Source organism: Ciconia boyciana, chromosome 11 (assembly GCF_034638445.1).
Source record: "Ciconia boyciana chromosome 11, ASM3463844v1, whole genome shotgun sequence".
Classification (NCBI taxonomy): domain Eukaryota; kingdom Metazoa; phylum Chordata; class Aves; order Ciconiiformes; family Ciconiidae; genus Ciconia; species Ciconia boyciana.
The window spans coordinates 19124254-19138311 of NC_132944.1; the positions used below are offsets into that span (position 1 = coordinate 19124254).

The following is a 14058-nucleotide window of genomic DNA, read 5'->3' on the forward strand; positions in this document are numbered from 1 at the left end:
ATCGGAGTGTCCTACAGAAATAGTGTAACCATAAAGCCTGAGGACTATAAAGCTTATAAACAACAGGCTCTAAAGTGCACCCATACTTTTTGCTGCATCTCCAGCTGGTTTTGCCACCTATTGTGCTTGTTCCCAGCATTCACCACCTCAGAAAATGAAGTTTTACTCTTTCTTGACTGTCAAACTCATGTCTGTGATTTCTTCAAAATGTGCAGTTCAAGCTCTGAATGCCTGCTGTTCCCTACAGATTGTAAGAAAAGGGAGGCAAAAGAAAAGAACAAGTGAGAATAGCTGGTCAGCACTTTTGATCCAGCTGCCAGTTGCTCTTGGTTCTTAGTGATTAAGTAAAGATTTAGAACAGCTTTTCTGCTCCTTACTGTTTGCCTTCAAATGGAACACCCTTCAAAAAGGTGACCCCTGCCATATTGTTCTCTTGAATTAAATTAACAAAAGCAATACTTTATTTAGTCTTTAAAATCAGGCTTCCAAAGTTAAAATAGATTTTCCAAAAATTCTGAAGGTCTCATTGAGCAAATATTAAAGTTGACCAGATAATACCAACCTGCTAGCTTGAATCTGGCCCCAGATGTGGCCCAAGGAGAGAACATTTTAGATTCCTTTTATATCAAGAACATGCCTGCATATTTGCTTAAAGATGAAGTGCTACACATTTTGGTTTGTGCATGAGAAGATAAAAATAAATCTGGGTAGAAACCTGAAAAACTGTGATCTTGTAGGCCACACACTAAGTCTCTAGCTCTTGAAGTGCCACATTAACTCTCTGTTTGCTAGCAACGGTGGTGCAAGAATTGCACTTTTCTTGGAAATCTGTTGTGTATCTACAGCCTGTGCTTTTTGTTTCATAGGATCCTTTCTTACAATACTTCAGCAACCCTGTTTCTTCCTTCCCCTCTCTTCCCCCAAGGAAACTTGTCGTTTTGTTAGTTTTCTGAGACAAACTGAAGTGGAAAGAATTTGTGTTGAATTAAGAAGCACAGAGAAGAAGGAAATTAAATAGAACATGTTGAACTATTTGTTGTCATTATTTTCCATTGACTTAACGGATATGAATAAACAGGGACAGACTTTTGTAAGAACTGTGTTAGCTTCTTTCCTCTAATTTGCTTGAGCTCTGAAAACTTTATTTTTCTTTTGAAGACTACCTTTCATAATGTCTTGGGTTTTTTGGGTAGTGATGATTGTTCTTTTGGAGCATGGTAGTTCATTTTGTTGATTTCATCTCCTTTTCCTTGTGATAGCTAGTGGTTATGTAGTGCTTTTCAGCATTAGCTCATATTTAAGTCAGAGTGGTTGCCCCTGACAGGGAAAGATGAAGGTAAATTAAAGACTGTCTTCAGGACGTACAATGAAGGCAATGACTGACATGGTATCACAAGAAATGAATATACTAATACAATTCCCTAAAGCAAAGAAAAAATGAATGCAATAAATGGGCTCAAAGCCATGTTTGAATGTTCTGCCACTGTATGTTGTCATTAGGGGGTTCACTTTCTGAAGGTTAAATTGGGAGGGGTGTGTACTGAGCGTGTTTTTGCTCTGTGACATATTGTCTAAACACTTCTTAAGACCAGAAACAGGTATTCAGAGCTTTAGGTCTTCATACTTGCAATCTGTACCATTATTAGCTAATAACAATCTAAATAAATAGTATTTCATTTGCTCGGCTCATTAACCCTCAACATTTGTTTTTTTAAACTGTTTTGTTCAGCTATTTCAGGCTGATTGTTGAACTCCTATTTTCTTAAAAGCATCAAGGTAAAGGGTGATCTTCCTTGGCTACCTTTTTTCATTCCTTGTGAGTTACAGCTAACCTTGTTCTCACTCCTACTGAAGCTAAACAGACAACTGAACAAACCTTGTGTTGGCTGGCTAACTTCAGGTCGGATGTGAGCACCCTGCATATGTTTAAAAGTTTGAATGCAACATCAAAAGAGACAGCCTCTTCAACAAAACGCTTGTTTATCTACCCCAAGTATAGACAGAAATCAGTTAAAATCTTAAGTCTGATTAAAGCGTGAAACCCAGTATGTAGGTAGATGTATACCCTTGTATCTCTTACTGTCATAGGAAACTTTTACCTTGAATTATTCTGATTTGCTTTTTATCAAGTGGGGAATTCTGAGCAGAAAAAATAGTACAAGCAAGGTAGCAATAGGTACAACCAGCTGTGCTGTGTGCCAGGCCTGCAACTACAGTAATTGTTATCACAGAAGCATACTGAAGCTAGAGGGACTTCGTAAGTCGTACTCTGAAAGTTTCTCCTCATTTTGGTTTTCGTAAGAACTGTGAGTAGATCCTTGCTTTCCAAGAAAAAGAGGAGGAAATGTTTTCTCCTTGGTTAGTGCTGTTAATCGGGAGGTCTGTTTGCAGAGGGTTCAGTTAATACCCTGACTAAAATTAGGACAGGCTATCTCTGTTGAAACATGCCAGAAGAAAATCTCAAACTAGTATTATCCAAAACTGTGATTCTCTGACCAAAAGGCCTGTGAATTGAAGCAGATCACTTTTAATTCCTCCAAAGGTCACTTGACCAACAAGTCAACACTTGTTAAGGACAATACTCTTGAAAGCAAAATGGCATCTATTGCCTGCAGACCAGCAAAGGAATTTACAACAGTTCTTTTTGAAAAGTAGGTATAATTATAAAATCCAGTATCTTTCAAAAATAATGAATGAAAATTGTATAATAATAAGTTTGTTTTCAAGACAACTCTGTCAAATCATCATTGAGTGATTGTGGGTCCTGGATTGGCAGTATCAGTACATGCACACAAACAGTATGATACTCAACAGTTGTACAAAGTTGACCCTGTCACTGGCGAGAAATTAAGTGTGTGATGATATCATATTGTTTTTGTTGGTGAATGACACTTCCTGGCTCTGCTGAGGGTCTCCGTACAAGTCTGGAATATCTGTGGTGTTCCAAATAACTGAAAGTAGTTTCTCTGTTTCAGTGATGAGATGGATCTTTCTAGTTTTTACCAATTTTTTTTAAACTGGTGATCTAAACCACCAGATAAAACAATTACAATTTATGAAGAAATGTTACCTTGACTTTAGGTCTTTTTAGAAGATGATTGTCAGTCATGGGGAAGCTTAGATACTTCTGCACATACAAGGTAACAAGGAAAGACAGTTGTGTTGTTTTACAGGCAATTGATACTCATGTAGTGTTTCCACTAAAACCAAAGGAATTGTAAAACTTAAGAAGTTACAATTTTCAGTTCGCTAATGTGAATAATCTGCTAATATTTTGCATACAGCAAAAAGCTTACTTCCCTTGCTCCTTGAAATAACAGCTTGTGATGTGGGTTTTTTTAGCCCTGTCCCTTGAAGAATAAAACGTGGTAGATGCAAAAAATATTTGATGTCATGACATAGTACTGAATCTATTAATCCGTGTTATCACTACTGATCTTTCAGAGATAAATGAGTTTTTCATGTCTTCTTGCTCACCTTACTGATGTCACATCTTTTCATGCGACCAAATTAGTGTTTGCTCATAAAAACAGCCCTCTGAAACTGTTCCACACACTCAAATTGCGCTGACACAGAACAGTTAGTTTGTAGAGCTGCTTGGTGAATGCTGGCAGCAGTCCTTTTCAAATACCATCTTTAGCAGATCCAGAGTCATGTGCGTGGAGATTGGCAGCCTGTACAAGCAGCTCTACCCGAAGGAGTTGGCGCTTGCAGAATGCCTGTTCAATGCAGAAAAAGTCCGTCAGAGCCAGATGTCAAGACACTGGCGTGTGTACCTCCCTGTATCGCTGTGCAAACCGCAACCAAGTATGTGGTATGGGGGTGCTTATCTGAACAAACCTGCAGTGTTGCATAGTCATCCTTTTTGATGCCATAATGACTTCATGAAACTTATACGCAACGTAAAATGGCAGTCATAAAAGACTAGCTGTACCTAAGTACCTCATGTACAGAAGAGGTGTTAAAGCCCCTTGAAATATTAAAGCACATGTACAGAAGAGTTTGAAAAAATTTGTGTTGAAAGTTAGTGTCCATAAGAACCAACATTGGTAAATATTAGTATATATTAGTAAACAGTTAGTAAATATTTAAATGTCATTTATTATAAATGGTAGACCCTGATAGGCAAATTTGACTTCTCTGCAGAACCCCTATGGTGCTGTTTGGCAATGATAACACACTATTTCAAAGTACCTGTAAACCCTAGATTAGTCAGGACATGCAGGTTTATGTCTGTACCGTGTTCTGTGTTTTAATACCAGGCCAACATTATGCGGGGCATCCAGTCTGAAGTTGTAACCCTTAGGAGCACACACGCTTGAGATGTACCTTTGTCCCTTACCTGCTTTTTGTTCCCGAACAGAAAGATCCTGGAGGTTCTCCTAACGAAAGCTGTGTTGTTGCCTACCGGATTCACAATGCCTGCATTTTAATAGTATGTTAGACACCAAGAGGACATGAATATGTCCTTAACTGTCTTCTGTGTGAGTTTTATTTTGGCTCCTAAAGGTCCTTTTTTTTTCCCTTTTTTTTTTTTATTAAAAGCATAGTGAGTTTTTCTAGACTTCTGGTCAGCAAGATAAGAGAGCTGGCTGGGGAGCCCAGACCTTGCAACCTTGTGACAATGTCATGAAGTCATTTGAGGATAGAAATTAGTTTTGTTCCTTATTGTCCAGGACTGCCGAAATTCTCAACTTGATTGGAAAAATGAGCCACAAATGTGGAGGGTGATTATAGCCCACACATTTCTGTGTGATTCACGCCTTAAGTGTATCTTACAGCCAGTATGACTGCAGTGAGCAAAAAAATCTGTTCACAGCTGTTGATGAGTATGATCTTGGTGGGAGGTAGAGGCAAGACACAAGTCATTAAAAATGCCGAAACAATCTTTCAGTAACTGTTTCATGTTGCAAGATTACAGCTGGACAACATGATCACAGGAGCGGCATGAAACAGCTGAAGTGCATTGCCAAACTTGTGTGCTGTGCCTATCAAGGATGGGACAGCAGAAATGAGCTATGTTGTGTACTATAAAACACTGTTTTACAAAGCATGTGTTCCTCCTCTTCATCTTTTTATAACAAAAGAAAAATGCCCTTAGAAGCTGGGATTGTCAGGTAAAGGACTATGTTATTTGGGACTGAACAGGGATTACTCACTGCAAAGTTACCTAAGCCCTGCGCTCCTGCATACGTGTGCTGCTGCGGCTGTGGGCATGCACCAGTGCTTTCCAGTTTGAGTTGGCTGCCCTGTGTCCTAAGCCACTGGTCACGATTGTGTGAATTCAGGTTATTACCTGCCCTTCGCTTCCTCCCTGTGCATCCTCCGCATCCTCCTTTATGTCAACCAGAAAGAATTCTCTGCTTCTCCTGTGTTTTTGCTAGGAAAGCACCTGGGCAGGGGCTGAACTGAGTGCAGCGGTGGGGTGTGTCGCTGGGGGTTTTGGCAGCGTGCACTGGGTGCTGATGCTCTCAGACGCTATGTTACATTGGAAAGAATAACTCCAGTGAGTACAGCTGGGGAGTCTCATATCAGTCTTCTATCTGTGTGCTGTCTTACAGCTTTCTTGCTGCATTTCTTTCACTCCGAATCTTTCAAAGAAGAAATCTCATAGATATTTTGTAATAATGCCTTCTGGAATACCATCTTGCTTAAGTCTTTTTTTTAGTCTTTTTTTTTTTTTTTAATTTATTTCTGAATCTCCTCAGGAAGAATAGCCTAACAGCTTGAGAAATACGTATGTTGAGATTTCCTAGCTCAGTCCTACTGATCCTGTTTGTTGGCAGCTGCAGCTGAAATTGTTGCTCTCCTATGTAGGAGAGCAGATGGATTAAAGCAATGTGTAAGTGTGGAGAAGGAGTTAGAATTTAACCTGAGATCCCCTTTCTTCAGTATGTGGCCAACTAGATTGTGCACCGATGGCTTCACGAACCGTGTGTATAACACTGGCAGTATTTGTCATTCCCAAACTGCACTCTGCCTCCTAAATATTCTTCTGATCTTGCGGACTGATACCAGGTCTCTGCATGCCAGAGGGTGAGTGACGGGGTACAAATTAAAACCCTTTGATGAAGCAGAGCTTGTGTAGTGCTGTTTGTCAAGACCTTTCCATGGTATCAAGACTGCAGCTACAGACTCTAAATTGCATTTCTTTCCCTGGTGCAGCCTGCCACTCTGTAATCAGGAGAGGGGCTGAAATGTCAGACAAATTGTAAGCAATACTGTGAGTGAAACCTAAAGATGCAGAGCTTTTTCTCACTTTCAAGCTTGACTGAACCCAGAAAAAAAAGCAGGATATCTGATTTTATTGTAACTTTGTCTTTTTCTTTTCTGAGAGGTGAAATTAATTTGAGTTCAGTTTTGAAAACAGCCTTCTAATCCTCAGAAACCTGTAACAGATACAGAGGACTTTGCCACAAGACTTTGAACACTTGGGGTGTTTATGGCAGGTGATGTTAATCACAGCTCAAGCCCCTACAACCTCATGAGTTTTCTATGAGCACTGCATATTGGAAGCCTGCTTAAAAGAGGGGTAGATCAAAGGAAAGAAGAAAATGTGGTCCAAAACCAGCTTTTTGGTTGCCCTTTTATTTCTTCTTAATTCCTAATATTTCTGCAGTTTTCTGATAAATCCTCCAGTAAAAACAGGGCAGTTGGATAGTTTTTCCAGTGGGGCATGGAGGGAGTTGGATCTACTTTCCACAAGATAAATGAGTGCAAAATAGTATTTTTTACATTTGTGGGTCACTTTCTTCACATCAGTATCCTTAAGTAAAGCGTGTCTGAAGGTATTTTTTCCTTCAGCAAAATTATTCACAAAATCACAGAATCGTATGGGTTGGAAAAGACCTTTAAGATCGAGTCCAACCGTAAACCTAACACTACCAAGACCACCACTATACCATGTCCCTAAGCACCTCATCCAAATGTCTTTTAAATACCTCCAGGGATGGCAACTCAACCACTTCCCTGGCAGCCTGTTCCAATGCTTGACAACCCTTTCAGTGAAGTAAAATTTCCTAATATCCAGTCTAAACCTCCCCTGGTGCAACTTGAGGCCATTTCCTCTTGTCCTATCACTTATTACCTGGGAGAAGAGACTGACCCCCATCTCTACAACCTCCTTTCAGGTAGTGGTAGAGAGCGATAAGGTCTCCCCTCAGCCTCCTTTTCTCCAGGCTAAACAACCCCAGTTCCCTCAGCCGCTCTTCATAAGCCTTGTGCTCCAGACCCTTCACCAAATATACAAAGTATGGTTTCTTTCCAAGGTGTAACTGTTCTCTTACTGTGAACTCAGTTCAATCTCTGTTTTGCCTGTTGTTGCTCACCAACAGTAACCATTTCGGAGGTTCTTGCTCTGTGTGTTTTTACTGTTGTAAAGAATTTAAGAGTGTGTTTTTAGAAGTTTTGATGCAAGACACAAACTAATATCTTCCCAAGTTCATCCTTGTAGAACTAACAAAAACTATTAGTGGATTAAAATAAATGCTTCTCAAGATTAATCCTATTTGCTTAAATCTATTTGTGTAAAAACCTTTGATTAAGGGAAACACAAGAAATGGAAGCTGCATTTCTTTATGCCAGGTTTGTGTTCATCTCGGCCAGACATTTCAGCGCAACCCTGATCTAACATGAATTGTCAGCTTGGTGCGAAGCCACGGGATGTCAGTTCCAATCAGATCATAATATCTCCAACTCATTCTGATGTGAATCTCTTTGAGAATCATGTGATGATTCTTGTTTTAAATTCCTGATACCATATCTCTGCAAAAGTGAGGATTGAAACATACCTCCGAAAAATAGGCCATCCCTTGGAGAAAAGTGAAATGAACTCATGAGATATGCATGCGACATAAATATGCATGAGAAATTTCTGTAGAATATAAGCTCTACAAAAGACAGTGTTTTTTTAGCTTTTAGGAAACATTTCTGTCTGAATTAGCAACTGTCAGAGTGGCATGGTTGAAAAGATTTTTTGCTGTAGAGAGATGAAACTTCAGCTCTTCAAACAACATCGCTTACCTAGGGAAGCAAGTTGAGACATAGTTGTCTTGGAGCTCTCCAAACCCAGCAAGGTACCTGCAGAGCTTCTTTGCAAATTCTTTTGATATTGTCTTGTTCTGGAGAGTGCCAGACTCTCTTTCGCACTTCAGAAGTGTGAGAATTTTGCTTATCTTGAAGAGTAAAGAAACCCAGGAGATAAATGGAGATAGAAATAATAAGAAAAAAAATACTGTGCTCTCTTCCAGAAAATGAATAGATGTGTGTTTAATGCAATGGCACTACTTCTTTGTTCTACTTTCAGAATCTAATTTTGTCCAGCACTATGTAAATTTTTCAGACTTTTTTTACAACTCCTGTCGAGTCTTTCCCTTATGCAGAGCAGCTTCCTCTTGGCACCCTTCCTGTGTGCATAGACACTGTGCCTCTTCTCCAGTGCAGTGATAAACATTAGCGTTTGGTGCCCATTTCTGGCAATCAGCAGCCTTCTACTACTGGGAACTCAGAGTTAAGCTGATGGAGGTTTGGAAGAGGCTTCTGAGGTGACCAAATTCCTGTTTTAAGGTGAGGTTGGAAATTGCAGGTTGGATGAGATCCTCTCTCTTCAGCTTTGCCACCCCATCGTGAAGAAAGAAGCATGGTCTTCAGTCAGAAATTTTCCAGGTTCGGATTTGGGCTGAGCTGATCTTTGATCTTAAAGTTTTAAGCTGATAGTGAGAAAATGGGGAAATGAGAATGAGGGAAAGAAAGACATTTTTTAGCATGACTACTGCTTGCAGCTTTCATCTTCTAAACTTTAATAAATTTAATCACAGCTAGAAGAGTTCTGGAGAAGTCAAGTTCTGTAGAAGCATTGGCACAATTTATCGGTTGCAGACAAAAACTAAAATAGAAGTGCAGCATCTAGAATATGCATTCCCTTCTGCACTGTGGTCTGTGGAAGTATTTTACTGAAATGACCTGCTGCCAGCAAGACACTGAGTGGGCTATCTCACTGTCTTTTTTGGGTCTTAGTATTCTGAAACGAGAATAGGGGAGTGTAAACAAAGCTGGCAATTTATCAAAGGCATCTTTTTTTTATTCGTTTTATGTCTGAGACAAAGCATTATTGTTCCTGGATAACCTGAGATTCTTGTGGCACCTGGTGACTGGTAGAGGACTGAATCATAGCTCTTTCTGAAATGTTTTTTAAGTTTGAGATCTTTCATCGTGTGAAACTTCTGACTGTCCAGGAAATGCTGTATTGGACAGTGTGCTAAACAGCAAGCAAGACTTATTTCCTAAGCTGCGAGGCTGCAGTGGGTGCGTATGGAGGGGGCATCGATGTCTTCTAACTGAACAGTTCAGCCAGCAGTATCAGCTTCTGTACATTGCTTCTCCAGTACTGTAAAGTAATGAATTATGTACATATGGACTTGTGATTGCAGTGGTATTTTTCTGTGCTTAGCATGTTTTGGCTCCCGCTTACAAAGAAATACTTCAATTATTCTGGGGTGTTATTGTGGAAGAACTGGCTGACTTGGTACAATCATTCACTCATTGTGAATGTACAATCATTGAAGAGGCTGGGGAGCACTGCTAATCAATAGAAGCAGGCTTTTGTTAAACACTTGTTTTTCTTCTCATGCTTGTTTTCTTGAATCTCTCCAGTAGTGTTGACCCCTGATGGTATTCATGTTTGCCTTCTGAGTTACCAGCCTTGCTGTTGGTGAGCAGGACATAGATTATAATGTGGTGAGACTCCACTCAGCAGGCATGGCCCCAGCCTCAGCAGTTATCTGCTCCTCTCCCATCCCTCTTCTTACAGTTTGAATGTTATTTATCTTTAACGTGTAAGAACTAGTACTTCTATGCCAAGCAGACTGTGGATATGTTGCTGCAACTGGCTGACTTGGACTTCTTTTTCGCAAGATCGCGTGCACTCCAATCAGGTAGTATCTGCTTCAGGGCTTTTATGAAAGTGGACTTGTGTCATGAACCTGGCTTTATGAATTGAAAATGTTTTATTCTTGGGTGCTTTTATGATGAAAGTAATAAAATTAGCACTACAGCTGATCCCGTCAGTGCTTGCAGTTGGAGCAAAATAGGAATGGTCACAGAAGCTTTATTGTTCTTCTAGATCTGTTAATCTGGCATCTTTCTGGAGCATTAATTCCACATTTTGCCTGACAAATAATTTTACTCAAAAGCATTTGATTCTGTTAGAGTAGTTTGTTAGATTTCAGAAATATGTATGCTAGTATTTGTATTTCTCTTTCTATACATCTTCATTCTTGAATGTACTTGATTCCTCCTCTGGGAACAAGTAACTTCATGGAGTCATGATGCTGCAACGGATGCTACACCTCAGGCTCTGAAAATCCAACTGAAAAATACTCATTTTCATATGTTACAGATGAACTTCCCATTTAAGTCTGGTGGTTTGGGTTTTTTTTTGTCAGGATGGTAGTTCTTCCTTACTGCTACTGAGAAATAATTTCATTGCTGTTAGAGAATGATTCATTAGCATGTGGTTTGCATTTGCAGGAAGCCAGTCTTGTAGAGACCACATTCCTGATGCTTGTTTGTTTTACAAACGCGAAATGCAGATGTCTTCCTTGTGCAAGCAAGTCAAAGGTGTCTGTCTGGGTCTGCTAGGCTGGAGGCTTAAGATAACAACCCATCCGAGGCTGGCAGTGGCACGTCATCCATACAAACTGGAGCAGACTGTATGTGTTGTCAGCAGCAGCCCTGTGTGCCACGCTCCATCTAATCACAGGCTTCTGCGCCGGGAGAGAGGGCAGCGCAGCCTGGGCAGCCTTTGTTTTCTGAGGTTCACATCGCTGGTAAAGTCAAAGAAGATGTCATACCAGATATCACACAGTGTGAGCTAACGCTTCAGTTCTAGAAAAAAGATTATTTGAACATTGAAAATTACTCTTTTATTACTGGGATTTCTTAGTGGCCAGCAAAGTGGGCAGATCAGAAAGTAGAGGTGGATAAGAACCGTTTAAAAACCCTGGCTGCCTCTTGTATTGGTGCTACGCTGCTTTAGCTCGCTGAACCAACCCTCCAGTGCAGGACCGGGGCAGTATCATTTGGCAGGAATAGATCAGTTGCATTGTGTTGTGAAACTGCACCTCTTCAGTGGGGTAGATTTAGAAGAGTAATGAATGTGCTGCCCCTAGCTGTGCAGAGCCTGTCTGTTTTGTAGGAGTGACCATTGCTTGTTTTTTCCTTCCAGGGTTGTGTTGGGGTTGCTGTGTATCTGTATTACCAGTACGTCAGATCCTGTGATTCACCTGTAGCAGGATTCAGGAAGGCTTATGGCTTTTCAGCTGATGATTGGGACTGACAGCTTCTCTAGAGGAAAAAAAAGGAGCTCTTCCTGCAACTGGGATGGAAGGAGCTGCGTTTTCTATATGTACAGTAGAGAGAGACAGGTGCTATGGTGATAGCTTGACTTGGAGTGGGGGAGATAGAGCCCTTTAATGTCAGAGCGTGTTTGAATGCATTGGGCTTGCCCAAGTGCTTCTGAGCACAGAGAGGAGCAAGGAGGCAGGGGTCATGAGTCTTCTGAATTCCCCTGGGAGAAGTGTCTTGTTTGCAGGAGACCTGCTTTGTTTGAACTCCATGGGCCTGATAAAAGGCATGAAGGGGTCAAGAGGCAGGTTGAAGGTCCAGCAGCTCAGCAGATGCCTGTGGTCTTGGGAGGTACGAGCCTTTTTGTGCTAGCAGACCAGTCTGTTTTCTTCTGAAAGAAACTAATGCATAGAAGCAATGGAGAACTTGTTTGCTTGTACCCTTGTAACATGACTTTAAATGTCATGTTGCAGTATTCTAGAGGGTGCTCAGGCTAGCATGGACTGTGCTAGTGCTTGCCAGGAGTCCGCGTAATGCAAGCAACTCTGGATGGAAATAGTCCCTGTCACAGTAGCTTTCCATCTTCCTATTCCAGTCCAGTGTACAACTTTCTTCTCTACAGTGAAGGCTTGGAAAGTGTTTTGTTTTTTCCCCCCTACCCTTTGCTGTCACATCATGTCTGCGTTTGCAGCTTGTCACTGCTTCTCCAGCTCAGTAAAAGGTATCTGTCTACCCTGTGGTTCCTACTTTGCACACTTAGCGAAGACCCTGATCCCAGTCTGGTCAGGGCCTCTCAAGTGGTGACCACAGTCAGGACTGCATGTGGGGCTTCCATGAGGAGTTAAGCTATTCCAGTGAATTCTTGATTCCTTCCTCTCTCTGCTGTTGTGACTAAGTATGTGAGTTAGTTTGGGTACACCTATGCTTCATTCCAACCTCTATATTGCAGATGCATTGGCTGTGAAAATTATGTCTAGTAGTTTAACGGGAATTGAGTATCACTGGGCTATTGTACTGAGTTTGTACAATTTATTAGTCTTATAAGAAGATCATCATCCTAAGCAGAGGTATGGCCTCAAAATATGCCTAACTTGACTTTTTTTTTTTCTTTTGTTTTCCACCTAGGTATCGCATGCTGTTGCAAAGCTAGTATTAGTTAGTTTCCACTGGCAAATCTCAGAGATTTTGGAAAGGTAAGTGTAAATAGTCTTATCTCTTCTGTGCTCAGTGCTTCTCTCCCTTGCTTTGGAAGAATGCTCAGAGTGGTCCATAGGTGTCTTTTTGACAAGTGCCTTTGAACTTGAAAGCAGGCCACACAGTCCATTCCAGGGAGCAGAGGAGAAACACTGTTTTGTTGAGGCTGCATTGCCTTTAAGGAATTTGTAAACAGGGAGAGGGTAGTGGTGGCAAATGTCTTTCAGTCTGAGGAATTATTGTCATGCTGGGAACCCTGTAGATGCATTTAGCTTAAACTTTGAGATAACAGGTTGAGCGTGCTGCATCTATATTTATTTATTTAAACAAATATAAAGATAACATATCTTCTGTTTTGAAGATATAAGCCGTAAATCATAAAGGAGCACTGAACCTATACTAATGAATTATTTAGTAGTACATTCACATTGAAGTTTTTGCTCCTTCTGAACATAAGTGATGTGTTTTTCTAAGCTGACTAGCATTTGGAGAGCAGAAGATGGTGTGAGAGAACTGAGAAGTGCAGCCTCTTTGTTTCTTGGTCAATGTCACTGTAACGAAGTCCTCCAGCTGATTTCAAAAGGAGGGTTCGGACTCTGCCCAAAGATATACGGGAAGCGTGTCAGGAGGCACTGCTGTCTGGCAGCCCCTCCAGAAAATACTGGCTCAGAACTGAACATTGTCTGAAAATAGAGAGCACATCAGTCTGACTCATTCTGCCATGCCATTTTTGGCCCTGTAGCCAGCAACTTCACCCAGAGAACATATGGGAAATGCATCTCATGTATGGATATTGTTGCAGTATCTTTGGTAACTGGCTCGTTGGTTACCATGCATTCGGTGAAAGCTTTTCTATGGGGAACGTGGAGGGTGAGATTCCCTGCATAGCAGCTCAGGGCGATTCTGCAGGTTAACTAACAAGATTTAAACAAGAGGAAGTTTGGGGAAGGGTTTACTTCTAAAGCTATGACTTTGCAAGTTGTTCGCCAGTTGATCTGGTCCTCAAACTTCTGTCTTGGTACGAAGTGACATTATCAAATGAAAACTCCCTACTACAACTAAAAAGTGCTAGTGGGGAGGGAGGATTTACAGCACGGTCACAACAGCGATGCTGCTATTTCTGAATTCATTGAGATATAAACGTTCCTCTGCAATGGAAATCACAAGCAGCAAAACATGTTGAATTGTAAGGCTGCTGATAGACAGCTTCATATGCCTAAGGGTTGATAATCTGTCACAGAGTAAATACGTAACTAGATAATAGACTGGTGTCAAAGTGAGACCTAACCAGGATAGCTTGATTTTACAAAGAAACAGGAGACAGACAGGAGCCTCACTGGAGTGGGCTGTTATGGGCAGTGGCTTAGGACTGCTCTTAAGAGTGTGGATAGAAAATCTTAGCTTCAAAAATGATTTTTCAGGGGGAGGGAGAGAGTTGTAGAAAAATATTCATCAAGGAATAGGAGGGAAATGTTAATCCATTACTGGGAGAAGTGTTGTTCCTGTTTCTGATTGTGAAGA

The 14058-nt window shown here is 40.9% G+C and overlaps 1 protein-coding gene across 3 annotated transcripts in view; it reads left to right on the plus strand.

Annotated features, from left to right (window-relative positions):
• The window catches only part of ARIH2 (ariadne RBR E3 ubiquitin protein ligase 2), a 35473-nt gene that overhangs the window by 5588 nt on the left and 15827 nt on the right, over nt 1-14058 (plus strand). For all 3 annotated transcript variants that reach the window (XM_072876463.1, XM_072876461.1, XM_072876462.1), the window contains one exon: nt 12469-12536. Coding sequence is in view for 2 of the 3 variants with exons in the window: in XM_072876461.1 (XP_072732562.1) it covers nt 12469-12536 (68 nt within the window). In the remaining variant the exon portion in view is untranslated. The remainder of the gene's footprint in view (nt 1-12468; nt 12537-14058) is intronic.